Source organism: Mycteria americana, chromosome 3 (genome assembly GCF_035582795.1).
Source record: "Mycteria americana isolate JAX WOST 10 ecotype Jacksonville Zoo and Gardens chromosome 3, USCA_MyAme_1.0, whole genome shotgun sequence".
Lineage (NCBI taxonomy): Eukaryota > Metazoa > Chordata > Aves > Ciconiiformes > Ciconiidae > Mycteria > Mycteria americana.
Genome location: NC_134367.1, coordinates 56,897,740 through 56,913,940, shown reverse-complemented (window position 1 = coordinate 56,913,940; position 16,201 = coordinate 56,897,740). Strand labels below are relative to the sequence as shown.

The 16,201-nt window shown below is 38.1% G+C and overlaps 1 protein-coding gene across 2 annotated transcripts in view; it reads left to right on the top strand.

Moving 5' to 3' along the window:
* MCM9 (minichromosome maintenance 9 homologous recombination repair factor) overlaps nucleotides 1–15,755 on the top strand; it is a 50,444-nt gene extending 34,689 nt beyond the window's left edge. Inside the window, exons 7-12 of one of the 2 annotated variants that reach the window (XM_075498633.1) lie at nucleotides 878–1,052; nucleotides 3,187–3,389; nucleotides 4,355–4,558; nucleotides 6,055–6,137; nucleotides 10,744–10,889; nucleotides 13,082–15,755. In XM_075498633.1, the coding sequence (XP_075354748.1) occupies nucleotides 878–1,052; nucleotides 3,187–3,389; nucleotides 4,355–4,558; nucleotides 6,055–6,137; nucleotides 10,744–10,889; nucleotides 13,082–14,642 (2,372 nt within the window). In that variant the 3' untranslated portion in view covers nucleotides 14,643–15,755. The remainder of the gene's footprint in view (nucleotides 1–877; nucleotides 1,053–3,186; nucleotides 3,390–4,354; nucleotides 4,559–6,054; nucleotides 6,138–10,743; nucleotides 10,890–13,081) is intronic. The other variant, XM_075498632.1, reaches the window with a different exon arrangement.
* Nucleotides 15,756–16,201: the final 446 nt, after the last annotated feature.

Genomic DNA, 16,201 nt, shown 5'->3' with positions numbered 1-16,201 from the left:
CAGGTCTTGCCATGGCATTCCGGGAGATTTTAGGCTGGTCGCAGCTTGTCAACTACAAGGATATTTTGAGCTGAACACTGGAGTGAAAAAGGAGGGCTAAAGATAGAGAAGAAGCTGGGAAATAGGGAATAGAAAGTTTGAAAGGAGCTGCACATAGTTGATAATGAGTGGCCGTTTTCACAGTTATGCAGGGTTTCTGACCTGCCATGTTCCTGGTCGTGTATCATGTGTAGATTTACTGATCCCTGCTGGGAACTTCCCCCTCCTCCACATCCCCCCCCCCTCCCCCCCCATTTCATCCTTGGGCATCTTTGAATTTTCATTTTTCCTTAATGCTTAGAGGAACCCAAAATCTTATAAATAAATTTAATTGCCTTAGTTTAAAGTGAGAATTTGTCTCCACTTCCTGGGGCCAGGAGTTAAAAGACACTTGAAATAATATTTTTTTTCCAAACTTTGTTTTGCAGCTCCAAAATATTTGTCTGTTTTAGTAGTTGATGGGGAGGAAGAGCTGACTGGGTCCATTCCATAATTTTGCAATCTTTGCATTTGCCTTAATTTTCAATTTGATCTGGCAGATTTAGTCTTCTTACCCTAGTCTCTTGTTCAATTAACAAAGTCCTAAAACAAGTCACTATCGAACATGGGAAGCTTAACAGAATCTGCTCCACACATCCAGGCTAACCTGCCGAATGCTGGTGGGATTTCTTACCAGTAGGTGTAAAGTGAGTTACACATGGTGGAGGTATGTGGTAGAGCTAACCTGCTGTTTTGCCTTCTGTCTGTGGCACAAGCCAGTGTGCTGGGTCCCTTGCTTTCACTGAAGTGCACTCCTGCATTTTAAGGAAAAGAGTGACTGAAGTAATTGATTCTTCAGGTTTGACAGTGACTGCTGTGAAGGACTTTGGGGAGTGGAACTTGGAAGCTGGAGCACTGGTGCTTGCAGATGGAGGCCTTTGTTGCATTGACGAGTTCAATAGTATCAAAGAACATGACAGAACCAGTATCCATGAAGCAATGGAGCAACAAACCATCAGTGTTGCAAAGGCAGGGTAAGGGACATGTTAACATGTGATAAAACAACATAAGGTGTTTCTCTTGTATTTACAAGTTGGAGGGAGGTTTGTCATGCTGATTAAATATATCTGTTTTCTTTGTTGTACTTAATAGTTTTGTTCTCAGCGGTATTCTTAAACGGACAAGCCAGCATTTCAAAGGACAGTGCACTGGACCAGAGGTTGTAAGCGATCAGAATAAATACATACTCTCTTCACTGTTGGGTTTTCAATCTACCATTGTAGACTAGGGCACTTTCCTAGGAGGACTTGGTGGTTTTTTTCTTCTCCTTTGCTGTGAGTGGTCATAATAATCATACGTGAAATTAGGAACTTTGTGAAGTTTTTATTGGAACTCAGAAAGCGGGACTTCATTTATCCAAAATCCAGTAATACTGCATGGTAACAAGAGAAAACCAAGAGATTTCCAGGCTGCTGAATTTTATATGTTGGGCATGGCATAAATACAAACTCCTGCTTACTTTCAGTTCTTCGCTTTCTTTTTCAAAGTAGTGTGTGTTCACATCTGCTATTTCCCCCCTGCCATTTTGAGCTCAAATCTCATTCTGTCAGTCATATGCAGCTCTTGACCAGGCCCAAATCATGTCCTGGCTGGTATTGCTGAAATCTCTATTGTTTAAAAGGCGTCACCCTTTCCACATTCCTCCTTGCCGCCTTCAACTCGGCTCTTGCTCCAATCACATCTTCTTGGCTCCTCTAACTGATCACGTCCTTTCTTTATTCTGATCGTCTCCGCTGAAGCTCTCTTTAGCCTCTTTGGTTTTATGCCATTTTTAACTCCTTTAGGTGCTTCATAACTCAGCTCCTTTCTGCCTCTTTCTTCTTTGGGATTTTGCTGAACGTTTTGCTGTTGCCTGTAATACAGATCTAATGCATCTTCTTCTCCCTGTGTCATGCCAAGGATTTTAGCCACGCTATGCTGTATGTTGAAAATGACTATGAATTTGCCTGAATTTACCCATTCATCATAAAAATACCTTCTCAAGTGGTGGTTTTTCTCCCAACTCAATTCTGATGCATCCCCTGTAAATATGCTAGGCAGACAGGGGAGAAGTAGTGCCACTCTCACCTGGGAGATTACTGGCCTTTGCCAGTAATCCAGCTGGGGACAAATATTTGGAGTCAGTGTGGTCCTATCTACTTAGTAAGATAGCAACATATTTTAGCTGGGTTCCTTGTTGCAGTTGGTTGGGTTTTATAGACCCCAAAACACAGTTTGCTAACTTGCACATATAGCCTCAGTTGCTCACTTTCAAGGACTACATCTAATGAGGATTTTTTGAGTAGTAACTTAGCACAGGTAGGTTAAGCACTTTGTTAATTTAAGGTCTTAGTTTAGTGCATGGGAGATAAGGGTTTTTTCCCATTGGGTATAAGCTAATAGAAGATTTGTGGTCTTTCCTCTCAGTTACAGAACTTTGGACGTGAGGCAGCAGTTACTCAGGAGCTGACTAGAAATAGCTCAGTGACAAACCAAAGTTAGAATAATTCTGCTGCTGCCTTAAGTGAAAGGATTACATTTGGACTACTAGAATAAAAATAATCTCTCCCCACATCTAAAAACACATGCTAGGATAGCATGGTTAAGAGAGGAAAATGGCTGTTTCCCTGGAGAGACAGTTGATATGGCTGCCGTCATTGGTTGGGTTCATATTCATAACATGTTTACACATAGGAATAAAACGTACGTTTATATTACATTTTATTTTGCTTTCTTAAAATGTGAATTAAGCTAAAAAGTTCCTTTTCATCATTAAAAAGTGTTTCTATACTGTATAAATCAGCAAAGTAATACTTATTTCTGAAAAGTTACATCGGTTTTCATCATTTAAGGACCTAGCTGTATATAGAGATTACTCATGGCAATATTGCTTCGTTACTTTTGGTATCCTGATCATTGTCTTTCTGTCTAGTTGCTATCCTCTGGCTGAGAAATGCTGTATATATAATATATATTAAGACAATAATTGTGTATTTTGTTTAGCTCTTATGGTCTTTCAAGGTAAGGCGTGCTCTTTCTGACATAAAAATGTGGTAATTTTTAACACTTTGGAATCGTTCCCCTTACCCAATTTAATTCAGCCATAATGTTCACCATACTTTTCTCTAGCTTGGTGTGCAAGCTTAATACAAGGACAACTATCCTGGCAGCAACAAACCCAAAAGGCCATTATGACCCTAATGAGTCTGTCTCTGTCAACATAGCTCTTGGCAGTCCCCTGTTGAGCAGGTTTGACCTGGTCTTAGTATTGTTAGATACAAAGAATGAGGAATGGGACCGCATCATTTCATCCTTCATCTTGCAAAATAAAGGTAAGAGTAGTTTTTTTTAAATTATAAGGTGTTTTTTGGTTGTTCCCCCCCCCCCCAGCTTTCCGTTTAGTTTGTTATTCTTGAGTCAGTGTTTACATTTTTGCTATGGTAGTTTCCTGCGGTATGGTTGTTTTTCAAGTAGGAATAAGATAGAGATCACTAATTAGTTAATAGGAGTGAGCTGAGAACACTATACTTTTACTCTGTGATAATTTACAAGAGATTTCAGCCCAGACTGCTCAGTAAGTGGATAGTTTCCATCTTGCGCCTTTACCTTGCTTGATGTGCCCATCTTACACATCATGCAATTGCATGTGCTATTAATGGGAAACTTAATTCAGACAGAACAAATCTGAGCTGCATGTGCAGCAGGGCTTAAAGAGTGAACGGTAGTGTTCCCTGTGAGGTGTTCTGTGCTCCAGAATTAGGGAAGGCAGTGTGATTTGATTTTAAGCAGCCCCTTCTCCATCCACTTCAGGAACATGTCTTTGATCCCCATTAGGGAAGAACTGGTTAGAGGAAACTTCTTCAGCTAGTGTCCTTCCCTTCTCAAAATGTTTCCCTGAAAAAAATGTTCAGAATATGGCAGGCAGCTTTTGGCTCCTATGAAGTAGGTAAAACAGCCAGAGGCGGTACATACATGCATGTAGCGTTTTACATTTTAAGGAATACTGGAGCACTTAATACTGGCTGTACCATCTGGTGGGCAGTGTGTCTGACAGCAGTTCTGTTGAAATTACTGGAGGCTTTACTGTGGATTTTGATAGAGGAGGAATTGGATTATGTGTAAGATTCCACAGTGGAATTTGACCAAGTCCTTGAGGACTAGTGTACAGACAACCCAGTGTGCCCCAAAAAATACAATAATGTGTCTTGTATAGTCATGTCTCTATTTAACAGGAATTCTTAGGAAAAAGCTTGATGTCTGTTGTTGTAAAATTACTGACTAGGCAGTTGTTATGCAGGTTGCCCAAGCAAATCAGAAAAGCTCTGGAGCATGGAAAAGATGAAAACCTACTTCTGCCTTATAAAAAGTATACAGCCAAAATTGTCTGATGAGAGCAACCTGATCCTTGTACGCTACTATCAAATGCAGCGTCAGAGTGATTGCAGAAATGCTGCCCGAAGTACCATTCGCTTATTAGAGAGTTTGATACGCCTTGCAGAAGGTAAGGCTGTGGCAATTTTATTTTTAGGCTAACAATTAACCTTTATAAAATGAATAGATCGGGTGTATAATTATAGCCAGTAAGCAGAATAGCAGCTTTTCCACAGAGGTAGGGATAGGTGATTCTTATATTGTTTTATCTTTCTAATCTAGAGAGACTTGGGGTTGGAGATTCTGAATATGGGAAAGGGTGTTATATTTAGATTATCAAAATGAGTTTTAATTTTGCCATTCTCACACCCATAATAAAAACTAAAACCACTGGAAGAAATCACATTCAAGAGAAAAACCTCAGAAGTTATGTGTCTTTATGAAAAGCAATCTCAGGATTTATTTTACTTCATTTGAGTCCTGGGTTGCCATCCTACTCAGCCTGAGGAAAGGTGCCAAGTACTTGCTTCTATCCTAAAATTAATATAACATCAAAAAAACACATTTTTCTTTCCTTAAATATCAATAATCAACTCTGGATTTTGCAATAGGACTTCAACATTTCCAACTCGGAGTTCAAATCATATTTCATTTATAAGAACAAAAGCAAAAGAAGCGGTAGGTCTCTGTCTTACCATGACTTTGTTTTCTAAGTGGCATATCAAATATTTTCAGGATGAATTTGAAAGAATGTACTGTATTTTTGTATAACAATCATAAATGGTCTGTATGCATCTATATGCCAGTCAGCAATGTAGTGCTTCCTGCATCAGAAGTTTATATTTTGTTCTTCATTTTGGGGAAAAAATTATTTAAATGAAAGACATTCCTAACTTTTAGGGATTCACATGTTACTTTCACATTCAGTGTTTCTTCCATTCTTATGTGTTCACATGATTGGGGGCTTTTAGTAGCATTTTGTTCTTTCAAAGTATTATATGGATGGTATTAATTAACCTGCCTTTCTCTTGCTGAATAAGAACTGTGTGTGTTTTCCATGGCCAATTAGGAGGAGAGCTTCATGTGGTAAATTATTTGCATTATATCCATTTGCAAAAATCAGTTTTGTTTTGCTGTCTTAAGAAGGGGAAGGAAGAAAAAATAAAGCTATTGTAGAGAAAAGCATATTAAATAATACTACATTTGTGACACAGACCAGTTAGAGGAAATAAAATCTTTTCTGATCTGTGATGAAAATTAGACTTAATTTTTTACTTTATGGCAATGACACGTACCTATATAGATAGGGATGTTTCATATTGCACTCTTTGTTGTGATATGTAGCACTTTTCATTTTTTAACTCTAGCATTTTGAGCATCTTTAGTTGAACTGTCACTGTAACTGTAATCTGGAAGTCACATTGCATTCTTTACTAGTAGAAATAAGCCTTCCAATTCCTGTTGACACTAAAATCAAAAGGATTATATTAATGTTTAAGTTAGGCCCATACACAAGTGTTTGAAGAGCTGAAGAAATTTGAAGAAATATGCTGTCCCTTCTAGTACAAAAAGATTGCTTTTTGACTTTGGTAACACTTGCTTTCAATGTCCATTTATTTTTGATAGCTCATGCTCGGTTGATGTTTAGGGATACTGTGACTTTGGAAGATGCTGTAACTGTGGTATCGGTGATGGAATCTTCTATGCAGGTAAGGTTTCTTGCAGACATTGCCATTGCTGCAATACCACATTTAGGGGATTCAGTTTATCATGTAGATATATGCCAGCTCCCTTCATCTCTTTGGAGAGGGTTTCATGGACTCATGGAAAGTAGGTCATCAGAGACCTTGACAAGTCATTTTTAGTCTGTCTTGCTTTTTAAAATCGTTAAACAGAGATTATACTGAAAAATCTGGATTGGTGATAAAGGCCTGGTACCTTTTTTTTAATAGACTTTCCAGTGTAAGTGAAGTTTTGGCATACTATCGACTTTTGGTAATCTACATTTTAAAGACCTTTTGAGCTAGAAATTGTGTCTGTATCACTGTGTTTAATAGCCTCTAGTGAGTTTTTCTTTCATGATGTTGTCTTGTCACTCATTAAGTAGGTATGAGAGAACCAGATTATTTTTTTCGGAGCAAGTTTGGAACAGTTGCCAAGACCTACACTTTATTTTGCCATTAGGTCATTTTAAAATATGTTGGTGGTGATACTAAAACTCAGAACTTTTGTTGCTGTACACTGAAAATGGTGCATTCCAGTTGTCACGTGGATTTGTGTAATGTTTCTATGTAAAAAGGCATTGAAAAAATGTAGAAGGCTAGATTTTAGTTTACTGTAACATTATTAGGATGTTGAATGTAAAGAAAAAGCAACACATTTAGAATTAATAAATGTGAATCTGGTAGAGGCTTTTTTAATGGAAATGTGGAAAATAATAGAGACACTATTACTTCAGATAGAATATTTTTAAGGGAAATAAATCTTCATGTTTTGGAGCAGAAAAAAAATTACCATAAGCAGATTATCCACATTTTTATGCATGGGGGTTTTTAGCATTTTAGTCTGAAATATTTGGTTTTGGCTCTGTCAGAGATCGTGTACTCCACTGCACAGATGACTGGTCTGATCCAAAATGGCATTTCCTATCTTTCTGTATAGGTTTATATGAATATATTCAAATTAAAACAATTTTATGTAGCACCCATTAGCTCAATGGACCTTAAAGACCTTTGCAGGAGTAGATATGCTCCTTTTTTGGAGATAAAGCTCTTCAGGATAGATGCACAGTCACATATGGCAGGTAGGCACTTGTGATCTCCCTTGTTCTTTCAATGAGGGTTGAGAGACTAATTGCAGTTTGTGCCACAGATAATCTACTGCACAGTGTTGCAAATGGAATTTGTCTCAAAAATACTACAGGGCCTGACCTTACTAAGTAGCAAAAGATTATTTCACTGTCTGCTGCAATTCATCTTGCACTGTTTTGAAGAGCTCAGCTTTTCAATGACAGCACTGTATCTAAGTTAAAATAAGAAGCTGTACTAATATAGCCAGTTGAAACAGCAGAAGATATCACATAAGTGTTCATTAACTGTAATTAAACCTGTAATTAACTAGATGGGAATTTGATGGGACACTGCTTTCAAAGCAATATGGTTTTGGATATGAGAAGTCTAAAATACTCAATTTTTTTTTCGTACCAGATCAAAAAGTGGAATGTATGTATATAATAATAATGAATGTGTATTGTCACCTGCATATCTCTCTACCTCATCAGCACGAATAAATGCAGAAGAATTGTTTTAACTGTGGGTCACTTTTTCATATTTGTACAGCCCTGCCCTCAAGGGCTGCAGTTTGCATAACAAGCATCTATCTAATAAGAGTCAGTGAGAAATTTGCCTGAATTATGGCTGCAGAAGACTACCTGGGAGTAGTTGGTATGCTCATCATATTTGCTCCACTCTTCACTTCTTATGAGCAAGTAGGCAAATGTGTTCATTTTTGCTAGGAATCTGCAAATTCGAGATCTACTATTTAAGGCCAAATGTTACTTTCCTCCTGGAAAGTATAAATGGATGACTGAAACAGTTTATTTTTGAAGGAAGTGATTTATTTGTTTTATTAAAAAAAATAGAAGTAACATGCAAAAGTTTATTTTCAGAAATTGATTCCTTCTCTAGGAAAAAATAACTTTATATATAGATACATCTTGTGTTTCCTGCCTGATTGTCAGTCTGTAGAATGAGGTTGTAAATGGGGAAGTACCAGTGTCATTCTTGAAGCACTGGCTGCCACCTTTCAGCTCAATAAACTCTGTCTTCAACACCGTATTTGCAACTTCTACAAAAAGTCATATTCTTGCCAGTATAAAATCAAAGTTCACAGTTCTCAGGTCAGTGTTCAGTTATTTCTTGTGAGCCCTTTTGGGAAAGAGGACTATCACCTTTTCATCACCAACCTAGCTCATTGGGGTTTTTTCTTTGTTTCATCCTCTAATTCACCCTTATTTTTCTTTTTCCTACTTTGTCTTCGTGAGCATATTCTAATCCCCCTGGTTTGATCTTTTCTTTGCCTCATTTCCTCTTTGTTAACATTGTGTCCCTCCTTCTCTTGATCATGTTTTCATCCTTGTTTTATTCCCTTTCCAATCCCTCTCCTTTTACTCCCTTTTTACATTTTGTCTTCCCATCCTTAGACACTTTTACGCACTTCCTTTCTGCTAACTTTCCCTGTAATAGTTTCTTTTTAATTTCTCTGTTGTAGATCCTCTGCCCTCAGTTCCACAGTGTGTGGATTTGTCATATGGCTACCTTCCTCTCCTCAAAATGGTGTCTCGGAAGGGCAGATATCTCAGAGGTGTGAGCACCAGCACAGGAATGAAACTTCACAGATGTCTTAAATTCAGTCCCATCCCACTTAGGATTTCACACACACACACAATGCAGAGGAACATTTAAAAGAAACTCATTGTGATAGCCAAGTAAAGCACTGAAGAGTCAGTGAGGGCAAGACATAATTGTACCCCTTGGGCATATATCTCAAGATACATAATCATGTATTCCTTTTTTTTTTTCCCATTGGATCCTTAGGTCACAGGTTGACAGTGCCCAAGCCAAAAGCAGCTATGCTTTGTCAGTGTTTTGCTCAATGTTTTATTACCTGCTGTTCTAAAGGTAGAATTGTCATTTTCTTCAGGTGTTTTTCTGTGGAATTAATCTCCAGTGTATTTGAGTATTTCAGAAATATGAATTCACTTATCTTCATGCAGTCCTTGTGAAGTCATAGGTTGGTGCTACTCCTGTTCTATGATCTGGAGTTGAATTATGCATGATACAGAAGAAACTGTCCACTGGAGCATACCCCATGAGAGATGGTTAGGGCCCCAGTTTCAGAGTAGTAGCACTTTGAGTGTTTGAGCACACTTCCTGTTGACTGCAGTTTCCTTCTGTGCACACACCACATCAGGCTCCCAGTTACAGCTTTATTGCCTTTCAAAACCTTTGCTTAACTGGCTCATTCTGAATCACAAGAACTGGAACTTAGCGTCAGAGGTAGAATCTAGTTCTCCTTGGCTGCTTTTAACTGTCCTAACCAAGAGAGTGGACTTTGTTTTCTACAGTCCCTGCCTCATTAACTATGAACCTTCCAGTCCTTGAAACAAATATGGCAGAGAGGTTCTGCAACAACCTTTTCCATGGCGACAGACTAGTGCTTCTATGTGGAACAGATCTATCATGTTCCTGAAGTGATCTGTGAAAAAAAACCCAATTTGAATGGGATGCATTAATGGTTGCGTGGACAGCATTAGTTTTAGCACTGTGTAGTTTTAGAGGGTTTTAATTAGCCACCAGAATTACGTTTTTTCAATGTAAATGATTTTTTTTGATACAAAATTTTAACAATTCAAAATGGAAGAACGAGAAATTGCCACAGATGAAAATGTATGGTCCATGTGATGCCATATGTAGCAATTTCTGGTTCCGGAGACTGTTGACTTTTGCTATTGCTCTCATGGCATGTGATATGCATCTTGTTCATTAGTTGTATTGAGCTTTATAGATTAGACAGGAGTGGTAAATGCTAGCTAATCTGTGGCAAAATAGAGGGTTTGTGGTGTGTTTTTTTTTTCCAAAGAGCAATTAACTACAGAGCTATTCTAGATTATTTGTTGTGGAACAAATCACTTTGTGCAGATGCTCTGTTCCAAATAAAAACTACTTCATTTCTCACAAGGCACAGCAAAATTGTCCCAGCTTAAAATCACTCGCTCTCTGGAATTATTCCTGAATAGTTAGTTACACTTACAGAGCTATTCAGAAAGATTTTTGCTGGTCAATTTACCCTGTGTTGACAAGCCTTAATACCCAGGTCTTTCCATTTGAATAATTAGGCAAAGCTAATGAAAACTTTTAGCAATCAGAACTTCTTCAGTTATAAAAGTGTCTCACATGGGCAGAATTTTTACAAGGTATTTGGAAAACTTCTTTAATCCCAATCTCCATTTTTAGTCATGATTTTCTGAAGCCTTAAGTGGATTTTCCATTTTTTGTATAAACAAAAAATAAACCAGTATGAGTAAACTGCAGGCTTGATCATATAATTGCTTTATGTGTATGAGCAACTTTGCCTGTGTGAGCAGACCTAATAGGGTTATTTGTGTGAATACAGTTACTCAGTAGATATTTGCTATCTTAAGCTTTAAAACATCTAAGGGAGAATTTTGTATAAAATGGTCTCTGCTGTTTAAATTTGCTGCTGAATAATAAAGATAGCTCCCTATTTTTTTTTTTAATCTCTTTGTTGACATAGGGGGGTGCCCTTCTTGGAGGCATCAATGCCTTACACACCTCATTTCCAGAAAATCCAATGGCGCAGTACCGAACACAGTGTGAACTCATATTGGAGCGACTGGAGCTGCAAGGTCTTCTGCACAAAGAGCTACAAAGACTTGACAGGTTATAATATGCAGAATAACAAAATAATTCAATAGTGAAAAAGAATTGTTTGACAATAATAATCTGGAGAGGGTCTAAAAATAGAATCTGACATGGGGAAGGGACTTGTTTTTAGAGGACATGGATAAGCAGGGAAATTGTTTTAAAGTAGCACTCAGATCATCACAAGATCATTTCTCTCTCTGGGTTATGGAATTTACGAAGAATTTAAGAACATTTTAATCAGTTCCCAACTTATATCTCAACTCTATGCTCACATAAGTTTCAGCGGAGCTTCTTAGGGTCAAAGTGCCAGATTTTGTAGCTGAGCAAATGATTTTATATAAGCTTTTGTTACTTGCTTGGTAAAATATAGCAGATCTGCTTTGTATTTTTTAAGCCTTCTTTTGTGTTGGGCTTGTCAGGATCCTTCCCTTTCTGTTAATGGAAAATATAAGCCTGAACCAAAGTTCTGTTCTTTTGGGTGATTTTTCTTTTTTACACCCTGAACTTTTCACTTTCTCTTCTCTAGTTTTCAGCTCACTGCAATAATCTTTGGAAGTCTATTTGCTGTTATTAATAGAAAACTTTTAACGTACTGAGGCGGAGAGGAAAACACTAGGATTGGAAAGGAATAAAATACAAAAAAATAGCATTTGTTTCCTGAAATGAGGTTAGGCTCTAAAGAAACTCGTACATTCTTATTTTTAAAGGAAGATACAAGATTAATGTTATCAAAGCTAATGGAGTAAGAACAGCTGGGAAAATACACTTTTTCCTTTAAAAATTTTTCAGACTTATTTTGTAACTTATAGTAAGGACATCTTAAATAACCACAGAGGCAATAAAAGTAAATGAAAGTGGGATATCTCCAACAGACAGACAAAAGCTAGTTTTAAAACAGAGGTGTTCATAGGGGATCATATAAATGTAGGATGAGATGGGAGATCAGATACAAAGACAGGATCAGGTCTGTGTTTGACCTTCTTGGCAGGGGCTTGTGTTATCTGCTCCAAAGACCTTCTAATGAAGAGCATTTTCCATTGCCATTGGGTAGTCTGTTCCATTATTGTTCCATCCTAATGCTTATAAAGGTTTTCCCAATATCCCACTGAATCCCCTATGCTACAAATTAAGCTGATTTCTTCTTCCCCGCCTCTTAAGCAGCTTAGAGAATACTAAATGCATGTCCTCTTTAAAACAACCTATTCTCTATTAGAAGACTTGTCCCATGCATTCCTCTTAAACTATATTTCAATAAAACATGAATGTATCTTTCAGCCCTTCCTCATGAGTCAGATAATTTCTGCTACTTTCCATCAAAATTTAAGAATAAGCATATTAGTAAATAATTATAATAATGATTCTAAAAGATACATGTCATACAGTGTTTTCTCTCTCATATAGCAGAGGAACTGTTTACAAATGCATAGGAATCATTTCACCTATACTAATGCATTCACTGTGGGGATAGAACGTGGCTGCTCTTCACTCATGGTTAGAATCGCTATTTAGCAAAAAGTAGAATGCTATCTCCCTTGGAAATTATATGTTTAGGTACAATAGGCAAAACAGCAACTATACTGAGATTGGAGGGAACCCTCATTCTAGCACCTCTGTTGTTTTGGAGGGCCCTGAGAATATTAATAGCCACAGACAGTGATAATTAAGTTTTATAGGTGATCTGAGATGCTTTCACTCTACCATGTGGAGTTTTTGACATGTTGGGTCCATAGTGATTGTGAGAGAAAACCACCAACAACTATTCCAAGTAATACCTAGATTTTCCATTCTGATAACTTGTTTGAGGCTTTGCCTTGCTCAGGATAAAATCTAATAAGGTTCCTGTTCTAGAATATATACTTACAGAATATGTAATCCCTAAGGGACTCTAGCAATGGCTGTAAGTAGTGCAGAGCTTTTTGTTGGGGTTTTTTTTTTTTGGTTTCCCAAGGAAATGAAGTTTAGCTGGTTGCTTTGTCTGTCTGCCTATCTTCTGTTGGGGACACTAAATTCTGCCACTTACTGTAGAAAGTGCTGAAAGATCACAGACTGCAACACCAGCGTTTGGAGCTATATGTGAAATTTAATAATGCAGTTTTGTGACCTACATTATTTGTAGCTTTTCACCATTCATACATATTAAGCATCACTAATAAAGAAAGAAAAAAATGAAAAAAAATTATTATTGCTTGATTTTTTTCATTCCATAGATTACAAAAGGAAAATTCATGCCAGCTGCAGCCTGAAGAGACAAGTTTCAGTACTACTACAAGATGCTTGAACAAGGATACATTGGGGCAGTCAAAGCAAATGTCTCAGTCAGAACCTTCAAATCAACAAGAGAATAACTCCAGCCCACAGCCTTCTTTGCCCAAAGGCAACTGGGAAGGCCATGAACCCTTATGCCACCTGGCACATGGTAATAACAAAAATACAAAACACTTGATTAAACATAGTAAGAGAGGTGACGATGGCAGCCTGGCATGGTTTGACAGCCTGGAAGAGAGCAACACTGACGCTGAAGAAACTTTTCAGAAAACGTCACCAGCGCCCAAGATATCTCCGAATAACTTGGCTTCAAAAACTCTGTGTACAACATCCTGTTCTGAAGAAAGAAGTGCTTCAATACCAAGGAAGGGAAATGGAATGAGAGAGTCACTAGCAACTGTGAATCTACATGCTCCTTTGGAACAGGACAAAGTTTCCAAGATAAGCAGGAAAAGGACTGAAGAACACAACTGTTTTTCTTCAGAAGCAAATATTCAAGACCCAGCATCACCAAGTGCTAGTGTGCAGGATTCAGTTATTACACAACGGGTTTCTAAAAGCTGGCAGAGACTGCACACGGAGAAATCACATGAATTCTTTACAAGTACACAGGACCCCAAGGCAAAGGCCCTTCCTTCAGTATTACCTGTGTCTGGCCTGCCAGATCTTTCAAGTGATGCAGATTCTGTGCTAGGGGAGGAAAAGAACAGCATATCTGTAGCAGCAAAAACTGCAACAATTTCCATGAGAAAACGAAGTAAAGGTCAAGTAGTGAAGGAAACAAAGGTAGTGAGTTCCCATGAGCCAGAAATCCTTGACAGAGAAAGTCCTCCACCAGCTAAACTAGCTAAATTTTCTTTCAGACCAAGGACAAAACTTGATCATTCTTCAGAGAAGAAAAATGAAGAATTTTCTCTTTTTCAGAGTGAAACTATTTTTAAGCCTGGAGAGCAGCTCCAGGGAGAGCAGCTGCCAGAAGAATGCTGCCCCCCTGAGAAATCCAAGATGACATTGACTCGCTTAGGAAAAAATAGTTTGGAAAAACGATCAACTGGTAATAAAGGGAGAGAAGAGCAACAGAGTCAGGCCTTAGGGAAAGAGATCAGAGGAAGTGCAACAATATGCTCTGATGTCAGTTTTGATGCCATGTCATCTCCACCCACTGAAAAGAAAAGGGAGGGAGAGGAGAAGCTTGGTGGCCCAAGCACAGGGAAGGTGCGCTCCAGCACATTAGCCAAACTGTCGACATTCTCCTTTGTATCACGTCCTGAGTCAAAATTGGAAACCTCACCTACCATTAAGATTGGCACTAACAAGGAAAGCCATAGCCCATTGCTGAAGGTGCACGTGAGCAATCCTAGCAGAAGGAAGAGTTTTGCATTGGGAAATGCTAGTAAAGCCAGTGTGGTAGCACAGAAGTCTCTCTTCTCGATAGCAGAGCTAGATGATGCTGCATTAGATTTTGATTGGGATGAAGAGGTTAGGAAAAATCCAAGCACGTAACATGTATAGCCTCCAAATTACTTAACATGCAGTTTTTCTCAATCTCCATCTTTCGATCAATTGTATCCATAGTTTACGAAGCATTTAAAAATAATCATCTTGGACTTCTGTTGATACCAGTAAACATACTTTCTTTAAAGGCCGTATACTTTACATCAGCTAAGGACTGCATATACTGCAGGCCTGATGTGGCTTCTAGTTTTCTAAACTCTTCCCAAGACTACTTATATCAGTTGACTGTTTTGATTGACCTGATGTGCCCTGAAGACTTGTATGGTTATGTTCATATATCCAGAGTATAGTGAATCTTGCAGAAGAGCAGGCGTAATTGACTCTTACCCTTTATTTCATGTAACAGAACTATACGTGATTCAGATTGTCCTTCCAAATGAATATGCCACTTTAGAAAAATTACGATGCTAAAGCTATGTCATTATATTTTGTTCATCTATATATGCTGTTTGTCTCAGTGTAGTTAGCAATATTGGGATTTATCATCATGCTGTGGTAAGTATTTCTGGATTATCAGTATCATGACAATTTTGCTGCATCTCTGGTTACTGTGCTCTTTGTCACACTGGTGATCTTGAAGACATGGATCAAGAGCTTTTTGTTTCTGTATTTTTTAATTTCAATTTTAAATACACTGGTTTAGCTATCCGTGCCTGTATTCTGGGTCATTTTATCAAAACCCAACTCTGTAATAAACATACAGTTCTTCACTGCAGAGAGAACAATTTTAGGTGATTGAATGGGAGTCCTCAGTAACCAGGGTAGCTTTAGTGCAGGCATTAAGCCCTGGAATATAAGCTACGTTTCAAACCTAGCAGCATGGTGAAGAGCTACCCTAGTGTAGCTTGGTTCTGACTCAGGTAATGTTTACTTGGCTCTTTTAATTGTGATTAGAGTTTACTGCATCTGATACGCAGTTCACCTTCTGTAGCATGCTGCATCCTATGTCATTCATTGTCTAATGGGAAATTAATCTACTAATGCATTACATGTTTACAGAGAAAGATAAGCCTTAAATTTCTTCCAATGACTTGCCTGTTATGTTTCTTCTGTATTTGAATTCTCCACAGAATATTCTTGTTATTACCTGCAAGGTAAACAGAGAATGGAGTGGTTGCTTGCAGCACAGTAAATCCTTTGAGAGGCTTGCTAGCACAAAGATCTGATTCTCTCTTGATTTGCTTAAATTTAGAAGTAGCTCCCTTGAAACCAGTTAAAATACTGTAAAATTTCAGAGAATGAGGGAGTGTGAGGCCCAAGTACTTTGGTGTGATACAGTGAAATCATGAGAACAGCAATTATAGTAGTTGGCTTACTGTTAAAAGTTTGGGAAAATGAGAGAAACATTACTGTCCAGACTGATTGTGTGGTAGTTCCTCCACTGGAAACATGACATCAATCAAAAGAAGTGGAATTTATCGACCTCCCTCCTAGAGCACAGAGCCACCCCTTCCTGTTCCTTCTTACAAAGACCTATGCCAGGGTGAGGGTGACCTGCACTCATGATCCTATTGCACGTGAAAATCAGAAGTTTCCTACAGGATGCT